We start from the raw sequence: 14,184 nt of genomic DNA, 5'->3' as shown, positions 1-14,184 counted from the left end.
TATTTGTTACTCTATGAGAACCATATAAATGTCATTAATTCTTTAGTCTGAATAACAAAAAGAAAGACAGAGTATAAACGGTGGTGTCATAATAAAGATTTGAGCTGCTGTGACTTGACTGTATGGCCTAAATACCCTTAAAAAATAGTTGTTGTGAGGCGTGAGAGGAAGGAGGAGGGTGTTAATTATTCACTTCCCAGTCCAGTTTTCAGCCACTGGCCTTGCAGTCCATGCTTATTTATAGCTGCCTATAATCAGCTGCGGTAATGCATAAATGTGTTTCTGAGGTAATTCTTAAGCAACCTTTCAAATGCGCTGAGGCAGATGTGATTGAAAACAAAACAAAACCAGACATGAGAGGAAAACTGCAAAAATATTGTATACTAACAACATAGTAAATCACAATACCCATACTAATATGAAATATTTCCTGAAGTTCGGAAAAAAAGAAAAATTGACCTTTGCGGAGGTGCCACTGTCGGTACATGCTCTGGATATTCCTCAAGTTACAGCTTGGGGCAATAAAAGCAGGGTTGCAGGCCAGGAAATATGCCGCCACATGTACCTGCCATTGCCTGGGGCGAGTTTTCACTCTTGTGAGCGAATGAGGAGGAGATTGAAACCATTCAGCACACCATGCCTCCATTCTTTCCTCTTAAACTGTCCCCACAAACTAACCCACGGGTGCTGTAATATGAATTTGTTCCCCCCGTCTCTGCCTCTAGGTCTCTCTCATAGGTCTCTGTCTTTTCACTCTCAAGTCTTTATATTCAGTTCTGCTTTCATTTCTCTGCTTTAATCTCCCCTCAGCATCTCTCTCTCTCTGTCTCTCTCTCTCTCTCTCTCTCAGAGTCCCCACCTCTAAATGTGCTCCCTCATCCACTCAGGCCATTGCCAAATTGGTAATATTCCTGGCATTTATCCTGTAGAGCCAACAGGGGGCTTAGTGCCGCACTATCATGAGTAATTGAAATAATCAACTCCATTGCTAATGACTCATCTCCTTGGCACTGGATACTTGTCTCCACATCACTGGGAGTGTGGTACAGGAGGTGCCAGTGCCGGGAGACATTTCCCAGCACATTTCTCAGACAGAGAGAAAGAGAAATAGCGATCACCCATCTACTGTGAGTCAACCATTATGGAAAATATCAAGGTTTTTTCCCCGCAGGCGTTCTGGCCCTGTTGCACAACTCTCCTGCCGCTAAATGACTGAGCATGACCTGAAAGACGGGATGAGGAGAAATTGAGGTTACAACTTTGACACAGTGTGTAATAAATTCACCACTGGCGTTAAATATTTCACACCAGAGGGGTTATTTTTGTCCGATAACCCACCCCACACACACACACACACACACACACACACACTCACACTTTAGGTGCGGTGGCATTGCTATAGCTTGAGGACTGGCAAGTGGACTGGACTGGAGTGTGTTTGTTTTGGGAGGGCTCAATCATGCAAGTTGTTTGTACAACAGGCCTCTTCTGCACTGTGGGAAAACTCTCACATGGTCGTCTGCCTGACTGCTGACTGACTGACTGGGGAGTATAAGGATGACTGTGTCTTCACTGAGAAATGGCAGTACTAGCCCAGCCCCTTGTACTTGTCAGTGTAACAAGTCTCAACAGCTACAACAATGTACGAGGGAACGGAGTCAAGTGGAGCAGATAAAGTAACATCGCAAAAGTTGATGCTAGCTTTGTTTCCAACAGCTCCTCCTGTGATTAGGTGCTGCTGCTTGTGTTGAGGTATGCAGGGAATGGCCAAGCTGACAGCTGAAGAGGTGTGTGTGTGAGTGTGTGTGTGTGTGTGTGTGTGTGTGTCACTGTGAAGATATCTGTGTGTATTTATATGTGTGAAAGAGACGACGAGATACAGAAAGAAGGTCATGAGTAAGTGTGAAATCTGGCGCAACCTTGCACTTAAAATACATACACCCAACTACAGCACAAGATACACACCTTCAATACAATAACTCAACATGCCAGAACACCAGCTGAAAAGGAGGGGAAGAAACAAACCTCCTCTCTCAGGCTCACACACACACGTTCGACAGACTTACATGGAAACAAAGATAGCACATGTAATGGCTAACGCGTGTAGACATGACAAACATTCGAGGCACTCTGGAAACACACTCACACACACATGCAGGAAATGTTATAAAGACAGAGTGGCTGTGCACATGTCTTCACATAACTGCAGGAGGTGCAGTAAGCCCCGGCCGGCAGCCAGTGCGGAGCAGCTTATGAGGGGTGGGGGGTGGGGCTGGCTTTTCAGGTTAAGGAAGTCGTGACATGCCCCTCCAGCAGGCCCATAAATCAGCCAGCTCAACCTCACTAAGGATGGCTCTTGGGAGAGAGAGACATGGAGCACACAGCACACACATACTGGCACGAGAGCCAGCCTGTTCAGCTCACACACACACACACACAGTCGCGTAAACGTGCACAATGGCGTGCATGCCGACAAGCACACGCACACACCCACAGCAGTGGGTGCACACTCTGTTATGTAAACAGCTGTGGCACTTTTTGCCTCGGGCCCTACACGCCACACCTCTCACTATGTGGTCGTATGTGTGTGTTTGTGTTTAAGGTGTGAATTTTGTGTAATCAAGGAATTATAATTGTATCTTCGAAATAACACATCCGGTTTCTACACAATTTAACTTTACACTCCTTTAAAAACATGTGATCTTTTACAACATGCGGTTACACAACATGCAAATCGGTGACTGTGTTCTAAGCAGAATAAAGTTCAATGAAGAGAATCACATCAGTGTCTAGAGACAGCACATGCAAACATCTGATTAGCTGTTTATGGCCAGTGGCCACAATCATATCCGCTCGCTCACCTCTACAGAAAATGCTCTTTCACTCACTATTAGATCACACTGCTTGCAGTAAAAAGATGATAAAGCTTAATAATCAACCAGGTTGTTTCACACATGACGTTGCAATGGCTCATAAAATGCAAAATGCAAGGGAGAGAGGTGAGGAGTTTGAAAAGGCTTTTCTAATTAGCATATGACACTTGACCTCATACTTGCTGTTAATGATGTCACATGCTTGTACAGAAAGTACTTACGTCACAAGCAGAATTATTGTAGACACTGAACTAACTGACCCTAAGGTTTAGAAAGAAAAGACCTTCAGTCAGTTTGCTATCCTGCACATCCAGTGTCTGATGGTTTTTACAAGGAATAATCTTCTCTCATGTAAGGTGATTTGACTCAGCAGCTGCAGATTTTGGAACTAATAAAGCAAAGATTTAATTGAGGCTCTAAACCCTCACTGCAGCTTTCTTAATAAAACTAAAACATGTCGCCTCAATTTTCTCTATAGAATTACCTTTCATGTGGTATGTAAATGAGATTGTTATGGAACAGCTTAGTCACACTATTGCTTTACAGAGCAGATCTTGTCTGATCACCACCAAATCTCTGCTAAGTGCAGTGCAAAACCACAAGTGATTACACAACACTAAAGATACTAATCTGAGGTACCCAGTTCCAAGAGTTTTTTGACATGGAAGTGCTTCTGCATGTGTCAAAAATGATATGTGATGATATATATATATATATATATATATATACATACACTGAATAATAAATGACTGTGATGGATCAGGAAATCATTTTAAAAAACTTGGGAGAGCAAAAACACACTTGTTGTGTCAGCAGTTCAAAGTAAATCTTGGTTGAAAGTTGAAACCTAAAGGTTGTCTGTGAAGGCACTAAAAAAGACTGATCTATTTTCAGTCTACTTCTTAGCTTTAACTGCAAACACTTTTTAGAAGAAACTATCTTTTACACACATGCTGAATTTTACAAGTTGAGACAGTTAAAGTTCGTTTACGAGGAGGTCGACTAACCGTTTTATAGATGGCATGAATTGGGCTGGCGGTAAATTAAAAACTTGCTTTGACAGCCATAAATAGTAAAGTTTCTGATGTGTTGGCATGTTTTGGGTTTGGTGTTCATCGGCACCCATCTGTGAAAGCAAAAGCTGAGAAGAGACTGTTAGAGCTTCAGCTCTATCTACAACTGACATTGCGAGAGCTGAAGAAAACTCAAGTATTGTTAACAGAGCAGGTCGTCAGTGAGCAAAACAAAACTGTTGTCTGGAGAGTGAACGTGAAAAGAGATGAGAGGGAGGAATAGTGACAGAATGAGACAGAGAGGAAGATGCAAGCCTCTTGCTTCACAAGTGCTGAGGTCCTCTCTTGGCTACACCGCAGCAGCTCCTCTCTCTCCCCTGCTTTTGCCTACTAAATTCTGAGCATGCACTTCTGCCTGACCAGTACACTGTCAGAATGAGATATGCAGTGATTGCTCTGGAAGAATCCGGCCATTCACAGTGAGAGAGAGAGAGAGAGAGAGAGAGAGAGAGAGAGGAAGAGCAGCACCTGACCCTCGTTAAATCATTGAGGTACCCTTGAGCAAAGCATTTAACCTACAACTGCACAAGTGGGGCTGACCTCAGCAACACCCAAGTGTGAATGAGTGCAAGTGTGAATTTGTAGTAAGGTATTGCTGAAAAACAGCTTCTACTACAGATACATAAAGAGAATCAATTATACAAAAACAGAAACCCAGTGTTACACAAATGCATTTAACCAAATCTTAATTATTCATCATTCAATTAGTCATCATCAATATGGCTTTGACAGTCACATAATCACCCTGTTTGCAGGTGCCACTATCACATATCAATATCCCCCCCGCTCAAAAATAGAAGTTTATGCATCCATACATTTTAAATGAAACTTATTATTAAATGCTTGTGAAACTATCCATCCATCATTAGGGAATAAATCCATGGATGATTAAAAATACTAAAAGGATGACAGCAGAGCTAAAGACATCCACTAAGAGCTCTACTTTAAAAATAACACCCTGCAAGTTCAGTCAAAACAGCAGAAAATAACAAGAACTGGTGATCAATAGATATGATGGATAAAAGTAAGGAGCCTGAAAACAACACTACCAACGGTTTCAAAGACAAGGATTACCAGAAACAAAAAAAAAAAAAGTTGTAGTACATCCAAATGCAGAGCTGTGTCAAGTTTAATTTTGAAAGCACAGAAAAACTTGGAAAAAGCTCAAGATTTAAGTGATACTGCAGAGGGCCTGTTCAGATTTTTTTTCCTCCACCTAAGAGAGCCGATAAATCTTCAGATTTTGTACTCAGCTTAGGCAATGACTGGCCCAGAGGTCAAACCAGTAAGACAGATGAAAACAAGAGATTGTCTAGAGGCCCATTAAAAGGAAATTGCTGAGGAGGGACAGAGACATTCATGTCCTGTCTTTGTGGGAGCAATGGGAGCAAGTGGGTGTATATGTGTTCATAATACTACAGTACATGCTGGAGGGTGAAAGGTACTGTTATATGGCAGACGTTATGACTATGTCATTATATCAAAAGTCTAAATAGTGATACTGATCTTGTAGTCATCCGAATTCCAGAAACATCCATTTGAGGTCTGACATTTGTAAACATTTTTCTGAAGCATTCTTTTCATAGGTCTGTGTAGGAGAGAAAAACAACCTCCACATGTTTTGTTTTCTCCACGTTTTTCATCATTTTCTTTTCCCTCTCTGCACATTCTTTGTTCTTTGTCATTGCTGTGCTCATTTAGCCACAGAATGAATGTGTACTCTGACAAAGCTGTGTGGAGAATGTGGTCCGGCTGAATTCTTATGGTAGCACACAGCTATTGTTGTCTCCAGAAGAAGGAAAAAAAAAAAAAAAAAAAGCCTTCCTGGAAATCCCTGCAAGTGGCAGCCTCCACGTGCACACAGTTCAGCGGAATAAACATTTAAAAAGCACCTCTCACTTTATTGGTCCTACACCTCTGAGGCGTGTTTTTTTTTTTTTAAATCACTTATGAGCTGGTATGATTTCTGGGGGCAAAGTCGCTGCTTTTGAAAATGTTTTGACATCTTTCATGACACACAGGTCGTTTCTGCTCTGCTGCACCTGTCATGTAAATTGACATTTGGCCTTCTGGGGCTGTTCATTAATTCCCAGCTTGGAAACATAGGGTCAAATCACGCAGCATATTAATTAACGCTCCACTAAGACATACAAAGTGAAGTCATAAGAAAAGCACAAATCCCTTGCTTATCACTTAACCCCAAATTACTGGAGGGTGTGAAGGTGGATAAAAAGAGAAAACTAAGGAACCAAGGAGGGAGATTGAAAGCGTTGATCTACCTGCCATCATCTTCTGGGCTTCATATGGCTCCATGTAACCATCATTCTCAGTTGTCACTTTTTCCGTGGTGGTCTGTGTGCCGCCAGCCTGCTCAGCGTCGAAAGGGTCCGCATAGTCTTCGAGGATAATGAGCTGCAGGAGGGAAAAAAAACAGAGGGAAGGTGAGATGTTGGGGGTGGGGAAAAAAAAAGTGAAACTCATTTTGCTGCTCTATTGAACACTACAACATGGGTAGGTGTCAGGAGAGTTGTGTGACAGATACTGCTGTGGCCTAGGAAAGGGCAAATTGATATCCATGAGGACAGGCCAGGAGATAAAGGGAGAAATACATAAATAACGCCCCTCCTCAGTATGCCTCAGCACACCACCACAAAGCCTCAGCTTTTAGCCTTACAGCACGCTCTCTGCTACTGCTGGTCTGCCTAATTATATGATAGCCCAGTGACAGGCCTACATTTCAAAAGTAGAGGAAAGAGGACCAAAAACTGCTCAACTTTCTTAAGAGAAACAATTTGGCAGATTTATGCCAAGCTGGCAGTGAGCCACGGCTAATTGCAGTCTTGCTCTTTTGCTGAGCATTTGCTGCAGTGGATGGCAATTAGGTGGATGTCCTGAGACCCAGAAATACAGCTAAAACCTTCAGGGAGAGGAGCAGCAGTCGGCATCTATCGTGCCTTTGGGGGATGTTTGTTTCCTTGAAATGTTTGCTTCATCTACCAAGATGCTGCTTCAAAAGTAAAGATCTTCCCTTTGAAAGGAAATAAACTCCCATCTGAGCCATCTGTCCACTTGGACATTGGATCTAATGAGGGGGTGTGAGTGCAGAGGTTTGGGCCAGCTGTTAGAAAATTGACTTTTTCCTCTGTTGAGGCTCCTGACAGTCTGGTCCTGCCAATTGGTTGGCAGAGGAGAATGGCACCGCATGTTCTCTAACTTGGAAACATCTTAGCGAAGAGTTTTCTAAGGTTAAAACCAGCGCACAAACAAGGAAACGCTTATGCAAACACCTAAGTGAGTATGTAAATATATGACTGGCACTACACCCTATGAGTCATGTGTAACAGGAAGGGATTTGGTCTCATTATAAACAAGCTCATCACTCATCTGGTGGATGGGGCCAGGCGGGGCAGACTGGAGGTGGACTGAGAATCATGCCCGCCGTGCTGTGCCTCCACCTAGCCACCTTTCCTGAGAACAACCACTCACCAGATTTGCCACAGAGAGCACACTTCCCAGAGGCAAACTCCATATGCAGGCCACCCATGAGAGTGCCCCACACACACACACACACACACACACACACACACACACACACACCTGCCAAACCTCAGGGAAGTAAGCAGAATGTATATACCTTTCCAACTGTGGGATTTCTCTTCATCTGGGAAACCACTGACATTTTTACAGTACCGATCAAGGTCACATGTCATCTGCACAGTGATAAATGTTTAAAAAAAAAAATGTTTTGAAAAGTTTCCAAGTGTTAAATGCTAGAAAGTTCACCAGGGATAATTTGTAAGCTGCTTAGTGACAGAGAAAAGCTGGCAGGTATATTCCTGCACAGATCATCTGCACTATACATGGATTAGGCAATAATAGCAAAGGAAGTACCACGGATGTGTTTCATAGCAGCTACTGTGTGTTAAATCCACCCTCTTCAATATTCCCTCTCCGTCCATTTTGGGGAAAATAACAAGGACTTTTTTTTCTGCCACAGCATAATTATGGGTTCCTCAAATGTTTTGCCTCTGTGAATTCAAGCAGGGGGGAAATCCAATACAAACATTGTCCTGGTTTGTTTTTGTGCCACAAAAAAATATACATATTTCACTCAGACGTTTAATTAGAATTCAGCCAATCTGATAAGCAACATTGTTGCGGCCCCAGAGACCCCAAAACTCTCTGCAATATTATGCATCACAGCCACAGCATCATTACCATCTCACACCTTGTTGCATGGAAACGCAGCCATCGGTAATCATAGCGTTATGTGCCAAACCCACCTCAGATAGAGTAACTGCAAACACAGCCCAGACCTAAGAATAAGTAACCCTCACTAACAAAACATATGAATCACCTAAATGGGAGGGATGAAGGCCACTGCCCATCTGCCTGTGGTCCGCATACTGTAGCAGAGTGTCCCGAGGTTTGAGACCAAAGCCCACAAATGTGATAAAACACTTCAGCTGCTACATCTTACATTCTCTTCAGCAGTGCCCATAGTGAGGTTTTAGCAGAACTCACACCTTAAACTGCTCCCACCTCACCACTTCATGCACCTTCATCATTAGCCAAAGGATGTTTGGGCATGTTTCAGGAAATAATGGCAATCACTTATTGAGTTATGTGAGGACTGGAGCCACTCCAAATACATGACATCATCTTTTGCCTTTCCTGTTGACATAATGCAGGACAAATAAAGGGCAGGGTGTGTGATGAAAACGTCTGATAGTATTAGACAGAATGATGTCTTGGAATTAAATGCAATCATTAAAACTAAAGCTTGGATTTAAGACTCAAACACAATACTCCACTTGTCTCACAAAGGTAAACAAGGAAAAACACTCCACTTGGAAGCTTGTCGCTCTAATATATGTGTTTTACCCTCCCAAACAATCAAAATCAGGCTCAACAAAAATCTAATAGGCATGTCGGTACACTGAAAGCAAAACAGGAATCTGCAATCAGCCAGATGGTTCTTGGTTTTTCTACCCTCCTTAAAATACTTTCTGCAGTCTGAGCAAGCGTCTTAACAAATCGTTTAATTTTTTTGACTAAAATATTCTGCGTTAAAGAGGTATTGCAAAACAAGGGAAAGTAACTACATCCAATACTTCTCAATTAAAATTCTGTTGTTTTGGTTTAAACATCCACAGCTGCTAACACTGTGCACAGCTAAACTATGGACCCTGTGTCCACAAATAAGGATCACAGGGGCTTGTCATCAAACAGCTTAAGCTGCAAAAAAAAGATTTACATTAAACAAGCATGTGTATATTTAGCTGTGAGTTCAGCAGTAAAAACTCCTTTCAGCACCTGGCTCATGTTCTTATTCCAGTCAGCAGGGACACTCAACTTTTCTTTTCCCATGAAAAAGCAAATTCAAGCTTTTTGTTTCATTTTTATCCAGCCTCTCTGTTGCTGGATAAAAATGAAACAAAAAGAAGTTGGTTGTGTTAGAATCAAGCTGCCTCTTGCTATTTCACTTTCATTTCTAACTATTTGGCAAATTTTAAAATCTTTTTATTCAGGGGGATTTTTTGAGCAACTATCAGCTCCGTCTGCTGTAACATTCATACCTTTACAAGCCAGTAACGTGTACATCTACAGCACTGTGTTGTCATCCATTAGCAAGCAAAAGACCCTTCCAGGGCATCAGGGGATTTGAACCATCAACTATTTAGATCAACAGACCGCCTCTATGAGGCGCCATCACCCAGCCCCTGCAGCCTAGTTCATGTTTGGGTGGAGGATGTGGTTAATATTTCCAAATTGTTCCAATGTGTCCTTCCTGTCCCTCTGCACTAATGACTACTTGACAACAGGAGGAGCATGGGGTTGTGAGGAGGGGGTGCTTGCGAGCTTGAGAGAGTTGGCGTCGCCTAGGGACACACCATCTGCCTTGTGGCATGCCAGGGTGTGTCAGGACTGCAGCCAAGCCACACTTGTCATGAAAGTAAAATTTCCCCCTCAGCACAAGATTGCAGTTCCCCCAATATATCAGGTCTTTGCTAAGCTGTGATGTAAGCCTATATAAATCTCACAAAGCCACCTCACAGGCTTAGGCCATGTCCCTGTAGTAGTTTGGTCCTTTACTGGTCTGCAGCATGGAGAGAGAGTGAGAGAGAACTCACTCAATTACTTTCATTCCACAGCTCAGATCCCAGGTTGGCAATGTCTTACACCTGCCAAAGCTCTGGCAGCTTGCAACAGAGAGAGCAACAGACTTCTTGAAATGCACTGCGGCTCTCAGGTGTTGAGGCTGACTTCAAATCAGTGGGAACGGAGGGAGAACATTAGGGAAGGAGGGAGACTATAACAGGCCCCTGCCACTTTGGCTCATTGTTCGACAATGCTAGAGCTTCTAGGATTACAATTTGATTGGGCCTCGGTCTTCCATTAGAAGTGAGAAAATACGGGCCACAATTCTCCTTTTGCACTCTTAATGGAGGGAGAATGAGTTTGGCCAGCCTATTAGATCATCAAGAGCTAAATAATAAAAATTTCCGAAAACGCTTTAGTTGAAACTTGATAACTTGGACGGAAATTTGGTTATAACAATTAGAAAATAGGCTGCTTCATTTCTCTTTGTCTGCATTTTGAGCAAGCTACATGTCCAGTGTTCCATTTTACCACACGACAACCAGATAAACACTTTCAGACAGATGCATAGGTGAAAATATAGACTAGTTTTAGTCCTGCTGAATGAGTGCAGACAGGGATACGATATTATTGTCATGACTGGTGAGGGAAGGATTGAATGCATCAGGGGCTAGTCAAGGTTGAAGCCCATCTGAGACTGCCAGAAAAGTCAGCAGGCTGTACAATGAGAGTCGAGGAAAAAAAAAAAGTAGAGGACTGACATGTGTGATTTATGTCTCACGGCACAAGGGATTTCAACCACTGATAACCTAATACAACTCAGTGCTTAGCAGCTCAATTGCATCTAGGCCTTTACAAAAGGCTTTCTTTGCTGCTATTTCTCTTTTGTTCTTCAGTGCAAAAAAAAAAGTAAACACGCCACTATTGTCAGGACAGAAAGCCATTTTAAAGACAAGAGCAAGGGAGGGGAAAGTCCTCATGGATGGAAAAATGTCCAAAAATGTTCATAAGCAAAACTCAACAAGCTGTAGCTGCTTGAAGTGCCTCTGCTGATACCTGCTCCACCTAATCTTTGTCTATAAACACAGGATGAATGCTTTGTGTGCACTGTGCAGTCATCTGAAGATAACTTGGCCACAATATTCCAGAGAGAACATACTGGCAGGAAACACGCCCTCGAGGCAATTTATTTGAGCAAGAATGATCACAGCTTCTCTGTTGACATAATGCAGTTACTATCAATAAGATACTTTCATGTTTCTAAGAAGTGAGTGCAAATCTGGTTACAATTCATTGAAGGCCCCTTGTGAAGACGTAGCCGAACTAGGTTCTGTATCTCCAGAAACAGATTAGGCAGATGGAAAACTGGTTTTGCTTGTAAAAGAGAAAACAGTGCAGGAGTACATTTCCCACCCCACAGAGCCGATATTAATGAAACTTTATTGAAATGTTCCCTCAGAAACATGGGTGCTGCAGGAGCATTCTGCCTCTCAGGGAGCTTTGAAGAGTGATATGCCTCCTCTAAAGGCCTGCTCAGGAGTCTGCAGAGGAAGCCAATCAAATTATTATATTTGCTATCAAGAGGTCTTTTCCACAATCAGTCCAAGGCTGCTGTAGTCCATGCACAGATGAAGAGCACTTCATTTGAGATAAACAAAAAATTCTGTTTATTTCCAGGTATATTCATTTACTTTGCTTTTAATCTAATTGGACAATCATTCAAGTGCAGCTATTCAGTGTTCGTAGGCACACTACTCATGCTTGTGAATCAACAAAAACAAATTGTGAAAAACAGGCATAGGCTTATGAAAAGCCTGTTCTACATTGTTTCTCACTACTCAGCCTCAAAGTGCATTTTCTCAATCATAAGAGCTACCATTAGCAAGTTCAGGATTATTATGGTCTATGTGCAATGTATACTTGACTGTGCATGTTTTAAGGATTAGATTCAGCATCCCCCTTTGCACATCGCTGTGTTCAGCCATCAGTATCACATGTGTCTCCCTTGGAGACATCTGTGCTGTTCAAAGAACAGCTTCACTTCTGGCTGCCGACTTATTTATTACGCAAACCGCCTTTAAGATGCAGACCACATTAAATGTTGGTTCTTCAGATCTCTGCACTCTTGGCCATGTGGGGCAGCTTTCGCACGGCAGCCGGGCTGAAGCCGGTTCTTTTGGCACAAGGGGTTTAGCCTGTTGTTGATCGTGGTTTGCATGGGAATGCTTCCAGATGCAGCAGCAGCAACACTGATACTATGCACCACACTTCAGTGGGAAAAGCATCAGCAATGCAAAAAGGAAAGGGGTGTAAAACACATTATGTACACCTAGATAGACTCTGCATGTATGGGACGCACGGGAAAAGGTTTAAACTCAGTCTCAATCAATGCTGAAGTAATATGTCTAGTGTTAATTATCAGTGCTCATTCAAATTAGACATTAAGTTTGTAAAAGTCTGAGCTCCCAGGCAATCACAGAGAGCTTCTACAAACTTTGAGTTTAAAAAGTTATAAATAGGATAATCGTCTTTCATTTTCTGCGATGGCAGTCGACTTTCTTACTATAAAGCTTCCTCTCTCACATCTCTAACATCTAATCTCTGCCTTTTACAATAACCAGGGGGGTCTTCATATCAGTGCAAATATACACCTGCTCTGACTAAACTACAGCTGGTGATACAATTGATTAAATCATCAGTTAGACAGCGTCATATTAATACAGGACACCATATGCAGCTTTATATACAATTTAAATCACATTTTCTATGACTATCTCTTTAGCTACTAAAAGCTGAGCAGCACTCTGTCCAGAAACAGCTGGACTCACCAACATACCAACATGCTTTTTAACAGAATCCCATCACATAATTTTTTTTGCTCATACACACATTAAGCAAAAGTTAGTTTTGAGCAATAGCTAAGTCAGCGTCTGAAACAAATAATTGTGTTGAACACTTCATTTTCACTTTGTGACAGAATTTGTTATTATAAAAATTTACCTAACAGGCCCTAAACAAGGCAAACATTTTGTGTCTTTTCAAAGTTCAAAAAGGTCACAAGTATGGCCATGAGCTGATAATGATCTACATACTACCTCTGTACCATCAATATGCTGTCAGGCTATAAAGTAAGATATGCGTAAACTATAGTGTGTCACTGAAAAACCTCATACAAACAGGCTACACTGCAATTTGAATTCTATTTAAAAAAAATCACCTAATGTGTAATTCTCTGACTTTCACTATTCCAAGCAGCTAAATTTGTAACCCCACTTTTCAAAACTCTTTCTCTCGCTGTCTCTGTCTACTGATGAATGAATGCATCTTTCTTGAACAAAAAAAAGCACCCCAACTTGTCCCTAAGGACCTCCTTCATTGAAACACACTCCACACAGCCACTTAAAACCTCCAATGGAGAAGAGAGAGGAGGCTGCAGGTTGCACCCTATGAAGGTGCTCTTAATATGCGACAGATATTCGAGATTAAGTACTTGACGACACGCTTGACAAAATCCAATTTCCTACCTCTTCCCCCATCCTTGTGTGTCCCTGAGTTATTGGCAGTGTTTCTGCTACATACAGCTAGTGGTGCGGCACAAGACTCGAGAATAATTCAGGTGCTACAATGGAATGTTAGAATTTTATAAAATGGGATAATCCCGTGCCCGTGTGAATGAGCAATTTGTCCCCAACATGGCCATAGCAGTTTCCATCATCACTACAGTTACAATTATAACTAGAAAATTCCAGGGAAATTTTGAGTGCCACGGGGGCTACTGCCGGGATGAGTACATGATTTATTTCCAGTGTTCAAAAGTCACCCTGATCATATTCTGGTTTTGAGAAATGTCTTGATATAAAAGACTCTGATATAAAACAATTTCACATCCCTCCATCATGTATTATATGGGAAATATCTCATATTCTGTGTTGTTTTTTTTAATAAAACAAGAGGCAACATGTCTTCAAACTGGCATTTAATGGGTTAAAATCCCGAAAACTAATAAACATTTGATAGGTTTGAGCAGAACTGAAGTGGTTTAAGAGATTTATGCAAAAAAAGCAGAAAAAAATATTGATATATGATGATTTTATAGCATTTTCTTTGTGTGTCCTTTTTTGGACGCGAGGAACCCC

At 41.9% G+C, this 14,184-nt stretch overlaps 1 protein-coding gene across 3 annotated transcripts in view; it reads right to left on the bottom strand.

Annotated features, from left to right (window-relative positions):
- Positions 1–14,184, bottom strand: part of shf (Src homology 2 domain containing F) — a 96,625-nt gene that overhangs the window by 72,545 nt on the left and 9,896 nt on the right. For all 3 annotated transcript variants that reach the window (XM_023411990.2, XM_023411991.2, XM_023411992.2), the window contains exon 2: positions 6,226–6,358. In XM_023411990.2, coding sequence (XP_023267758.1) covers positions 6,226–6,358 — 133 coding nt within the window. The remainder of the gene's footprint in view (positions 1–6,225; positions 6,359–14,184) is intronic.

Source organism: Seriola lalandi, unplaced genomic scaffold (assembly GCF_002814215.2).
Source record: "Seriola lalandi dorsalis isolate HSWRI2012SDOR001 ecotype SW California unplaced genomic scaffold, Sedor1 jcf7180002054474, whole genome shotgun sequence".
Taxonomy (NCBI): Eukaryota; Metazoa; Chordata; class Actinopteri; order Carangiformes; family Carangidae; genus Seriola; species Seriola lalandi.
This window is presented reverse-complemented; position numbering and strand designations above follow the sequence as displayed.